This window comes from Austrofundulus limnaeus, unplaced genomic scaffold, assembly GCF_001266775.1.
Source record: "Austrofundulus limnaeus strain Quisiro unplaced genomic scaffold, Austrofundulus_limnaeus-1.0 Scaffold27, whole genome shotgun sequence".
Classification (NCBI taxonomy): Eukaryota; Metazoa; Chordata; class Actinopteri; order Cyprinodontiformes; family Rivulidae; genus Austrofundulus; species Austrofundulus limnaeus.
The window spans coordinates 1,631,939-1,637,479 of record NW_013952429.1 but is presented as its reverse complement, the minus strand read 5'-3'; the positions used below and the strand labels follow the sequence as shown (position 1 = coordinate 1,637,479).

At 36.0% G+C, this 5,541-nt stretch overlaps 1 protein-coding gene across 1 annotated transcript in view; it reads right to left on the bottom strand.

The window, feature by feature from the left end:
- tspan34a (tetraspanin 34a) overlaps window positions 1-4,089 on the bottom strand; it is a 7,353-nt gene extending 3,264 nt beyond the window's left edge. Inside the window, exons 1-7 of the mRNA XM_014004917.1 lie at window positions 3,820-4,089; window positions 3,062-3,144; window positions 1,378-1,593; window positions 1,115-1,189; window positions 914-1,021; window positions 569-700; window positions 371-463 (exon numbers count right to left, since the gene is read on the bottom strand). Of these exons, the coding sequence (XP_013860371.1) occupies window positions 371-463; window positions 569-700; window positions 914-1,021; window positions 1,115-1,189; window positions 1,378-1,593; window positions 3,062-3,118 (681 nt within the window). The 5' untranslated portion in view covers window positions 3,119-3,144; window positions 3,820-4,089. The remainder of the gene's footprint in view (window positions 1-370; window positions 464-568; window positions 701-913; window positions 1,022-1,114; window positions 1,190-1,377; window positions 1,594-3,061; window positions 3,145-3,819) is intronic.
- Window positions 4,090-5,541: the final 1,452 nt, after the last annotated feature.

Sequence of the window (5,541 nt, the reverse complement as noted above, 5' to 3'; positions counted from 1 at the left end):
CACACACACACACACACACACACACACACACACACACACACACACACACACACATGCTGCCATTACCTGTTCACTTGGTCTGCCTCACTGTGACTTAGAAAAATATAGGCTTAAATAAAAATAACTTTAACTGGATCCTTTAGGTGTTATTTCTTTTGAGAGGATTCTGTTTAGAAATATTAAAAAGCTACATACCCACATGAGTTTGTTCCAGTGTGTGTGTGTGTGTGKGGGGCATGTCTGGCCTATCAAAACCAGGCCTTCTCTAACCAAAGGGTTAGAGAAGGCCTGATTTTGATAGGCCACAGAATGTGACAAAATCACAAAAAAAGTGACAGTTTTAAGACTCTAACTCTGTCCAAAGTTTTACCTCCACAGCAGCTATTCCAAGAGCCACAGCTGCAATGATCACAGTGTTCTCCTCTATCAGGTCCATGAATTTCTGAAAGCAGCCTCCAATATTCTGCAGCAGAAAAAAGAACAACATTAAAGTTAGGACAGAGCAGAAGGACGTTGCTCTCTGGATTAAAGCGTGGAGTTTTAGACAAAACACAAACTGGTCTCATACCGATGCTCCTGCATTATTTTCCGTACAGGTAGTGACGTTTTGGAAGCAGCAAGTGTCGGGATAACTCTTATATTGATCCAGAAAGGGAGAGCCGTCAAAATCGGTGTAGTTTTTGTATCCGCAGCACTTGAACTAAAAAACAAATCAGAAAACGTTAATTTCAGACGTCACTCAGAGCAACATATTTCTAATTTGACCCAATATTCTTTAAAGGAAGGCACATCACCTGTGACCAAGTTTACAGCAAAGTACTCTCAACTACTACCACACCATTTTTAAGCTCTGTCTGTAATATATCTGGATTTTCTGAGAGTGATATTTTACAAAGATGAATCAACTCTGTACCTCTTTCATGGTGGCGTTCCAGCGAGATGTCATCTTCTCGTCCTCTCCGTACTTCACTCGAATTTCTTTAATGACTTGGATCTCCACATCCATTAAAAGCTGATCAGTCTGAGATCAAAAACACATCAGACATCTTAAYTCATACAAAGTTTAACAGCTTTTAAAACATGTAACTCAGTTTATGCATGTAGGCCTACTCACCAAGCCCTGGAAGACAAACAGCACTATGGCTCCTGCAACCTCGACGAGGAAAATTATCAGCACAATGATGAAGAACTGAAGGAAAGAAAAAATAAATCATATTAGAAATGTCTCAATGTGAAACACTTGAACATAACATCCACAGAGTCTCACTTGAAAACAAACAAAAAAAATCTGTAAAAAACTTGTTATCCTCTAAAAGGTCCAGTTTTATACCTTTTTATTTCCTGTGACAACAAATGCTGAAAACCAACTTTACCCACCATCATCAGCATGCACCTGCTCTCCCTGACRGCTCCACAGCAGCCCAGAAAGCCGATGACCAAAAGCACGGCACCAGCGCCCATGAGCAGATAGCTGACATTAGCCAGTTGGGACAACTCATCCGGAGCGTCTTCCACGGTTTCCAGTAAACCCAGCAAGGAGCCGCTGTCCACCTCCACCCACACACCAACACCCAGGATGGCTGCACCTGCCAGCTGCACCACGAGAAAAATAAATAAATAAATCAGAAACATGAGATGAGAAAAAAAATATATATATTTTTCAATGTGACTGTAAAAAGACAGGATTTACTTAGAGGTTCAATATCCAAAACTACAAGCTCACAGGATGTAAACAGAATATTGTTTATTAGTGATTATTGCTCTGATTCATCAAATACAAGACCAAAAGAATAACTTTTATTATTATTATTTTAAATTATTTTTACAGACCTGTATTTAAGGTCTTGATACAAGATATAGTAATTGAAAGGAATTTAAAAGTCATTTAATCTCATCAACTGACTGTGAGAAAATCTTCCTCCTGTCAGGATGTTCAAACGGCCACCGAGTCATTTCCTAATGTTAGCTGAAGGCATTACCAACTTTGCTTCATCTGAACACAGCTGACTTTWTTTTATCCTCAATTTACATTTGATTAGTTTAAAATTTAATAAAGTGTTTTTTGATATTCTAAACTTAAAGCAGCAAGAAAGYCCCCCACACTTCCCATACAGCGGAAGACCTGCTCCTTCATTTTCTGCTGCTTATCAGAGGAGCAAAGACCACAGATCCAGAAGGGAAACCCAGACATTCCTCTSTCTCCAGTGAAACTCTGTAGCTCCTCCTGGGGSATCTCAASATGTTCCCAGGCCAGAGACGATGTATATAATCCCTCCAGTGAGTTCTGGGTCTAACTCTTAGTGGGACATGACTGGCAAACCTCCAGAGAAAGCTGCASAGAAGGCATTCTGTCAGATGCCTGAACCAGTTATCATGCAGCAGCTGGATTACCTCAGATTAGATCCCAACAAAAGTAAAAATATCTTGATTTTCACCGATAAGAAATGTACTTTCCTAATAAATCTGCTCACAGTAATCGGGAAATTAAGAGTACTTTTACACACGTTCTAAAACATAATGTGTTGAATTTACTTAACCAAACTCACCTCGCTTCAGTGGGACCAGTTGACATCACTTGGTTAAGTAAAGTCAACACTTTWTTTTTTGGAGTGCATAAACAACTCCTTTGTTGAGGAGTTTGGTCATATTTAAATTTGTAATGAGTAGGTGGTAATTTTAATGTAAAAATATAAATGTATCATTTTTACTTTTTGAATGTAACAAAATACATGTATTAGTTACAATAAAAAAACTTGCTACAATTACAAATCCTCAAAAAGTAAAATAAAAAAAAACTAAAGTACTGTAACAAAGTAAATGTACTTAGTTGCTACATCTCTGGATTCTATATATCCATCCCCTGCTCTATCGTATAAATAACTCTTATAGACAAAACTTTCAGATACATAAACTCCTCCTGACCAGGAGGGAGCATTTCACCTGTGAGGAATTGTTTTGTTTCTCTCTGGTCTGTTCCTCAAACTATCTCCACGAAAAAAAAAAATAAAAATGGACAGCGGAAACAAAGAGGTAGTGTAACTTTTTTGTTTGTCCAACTTACAAAGATGGCGCCGTTGAAGACGAACATCATAATTTTGAGAAATCCGGAACAACACATCTTGGCTTTTTATGATTCCCCTGACACTGTTGAAAAGAACAAATAAAGCATTATTACAGGTCCCAAGAATGATACCACAGCAATAAAGATAATCCACGTGTAAACAGGCAAATAAAGACTGAGATGACAGGTTGCTGGTGATCAGCTCCTCATCTGAAGCGCATCTTTTATTTATTGACATACAGTAATATCAAAATATCTAATACTTTGCTTTTTTCCCTCTCTCAATATACTTTAACAGACTGTGCATTAAAGTGACATTAGTACATTTACATTTTCATCTTTACGGAAATGATAATGGACCACTATGCTAGATGGTTCATAAATATGGTAATTCCATTGTTTTGTTTTGTTTTTATTGTAGGCTACTTGTAATTGGCCAAGAAAACACTTGACTGAAAGTCTAAGAATAAACTCAAAGAAAATAAATACATTTTTGAAACATTTTAAAATAACAAAATTACACATAAAACAGCAGGCACTGTTACCTTTTTAATACGATTAAGATGCAAACAATCTCACCAAACAGAAAATATAATTATGTCATCTCTTAATAGTTTTCTAATGTAATGCTACAGGATAACGATATTATCAAAACAGTTACTCAACATATTTACACGTTTTATACTTAATTGATAATCATTTCTTATATCAATTTCATTTCAATGAAAAAGAAACGAAGTGAGAGAACTGATATTTACTTTTAAGAGTTGATTAAACAAACCAGTCAGTGTCTGGGAGCTCAAGAAGCTAAGCTAACTTGAATTAATAGTATTAAAATGGACCCGGTTAGCTAAAAAATGATGTCAGCTAACTGTTGCAGAAGTTAAATGCCCACATCAGCCAACTATCGGATGGCAAACTTTTTAACCTAAAGTTTTGTTTATAAAACATTTAAAATAAAAACGAAACAGATGATCAAACAGAATCACAACATGGGTCAACAACACCACAACAACGACGGAGCATTTCTTCAGTACCAACCTGTAAACAGGCAAATAAAGAATAGATAACAGGTGCTGGTGATCAGCTCATCTGAAGGCAGCGCGGTGGCCCCGCCCCCTCATCTATGTCACGCGCTCCCAGTGGCAAGCCATTTTAGCATATAATCGGATTCACGACACTTCCATTCCAGATATCTGAAATTGAATTATGACTAGTCATATTTGTTATTTAAGATATCTCTAATTACATTTTGACTAGTCAAAATTCCTTTTAAGATATCTTGAATTATGACTAGTCAGAATGTTAATACAAACATTCTGGATAGTCAAAATGTAGTTATTCCTAGTCRAAACTCATTTTTAGAYATCTAGAATGTAATTACAGATAGTCAGACGAAACCGATTATATGCTAAATGGCTTGCCATACATATCCGTCTCTGTGCAATAGCGATCCAATCCACAGCATGTTATGGGCAAGATAAAACCGATTAAACATTTCACACTTCCTTATTGGTCCTGTTTAACGTTGTGTTAAGACTTCTCATCAGAAAATCAATGGGGCTGAAAACCCATGTGAGCCCAAACATGGGCTGAATACCATGGCTTTGGTTGAACATTAACCTGACAGAAAAAAAGAAAAAAAAAGACAAGTTCTAATCTTCTTTAAATATATCAATCTTTGAAAGCTTGTAAAGCAGAGTTTCAGTTCAAGTATCACATGAGCTCATTTATCAGTACTTTTTTTCCTAAACAGCATTTTTGTGCAGTAAAACCATGTTGCATTACAAATAAAGATGAGAAGGTTTTGAGCTCATTTCTGCCTCAGTGGAATAAGTGTTTTATCTAAACATTAATTTAATGCTAAAAGCTGTAAACTGTCTGAATGTGCTCCTTAAGCATCATTTAACCTGACGCCAACCTTAACCAGAGCATGTTGTCATCCTGTTAGTTCCCAGTAAAACTGCAGAACCATTAAAAGACCCAGTCATCCTTGTCCCTAACTGTGCAGTTTCAGTCTCAGAGTTCAGCTTCATTTTTATTGACTTTGTTCTTTTTTTTTCTTATCACAGCTCTGACTCTAGCTGACCTGTGTGGTAAATATTACCGTCTTTTCACAAGAGGTTATAAAATGCACATACGACACCATGAAAAGTAATAAAAATCAGGTTTGTCTGGATGCTTTCAGTGAGGACAGGAAAATTATTAACTTTCTTCTTTTTTACAAAATAATTTTTGGTTTTGCTTTTACTAAAAAGTATCAGTCCAAGACGTCAGTTGTTTGTATGAAACCTTTCAAATTCAGTTTGCTGGAAGTTATAAAGCAGGGAAGATTAAAACAAATAATCTATAAGATTATAAATTACTAATCTGAGAAATGATAATGCACATAGAGGAATAAGGTTTTTGTAAAATAATATTCAAAATTCCAAATGAAGAAAAATATGATACATTTATCATACTTTCTTTTTGTATTTGAC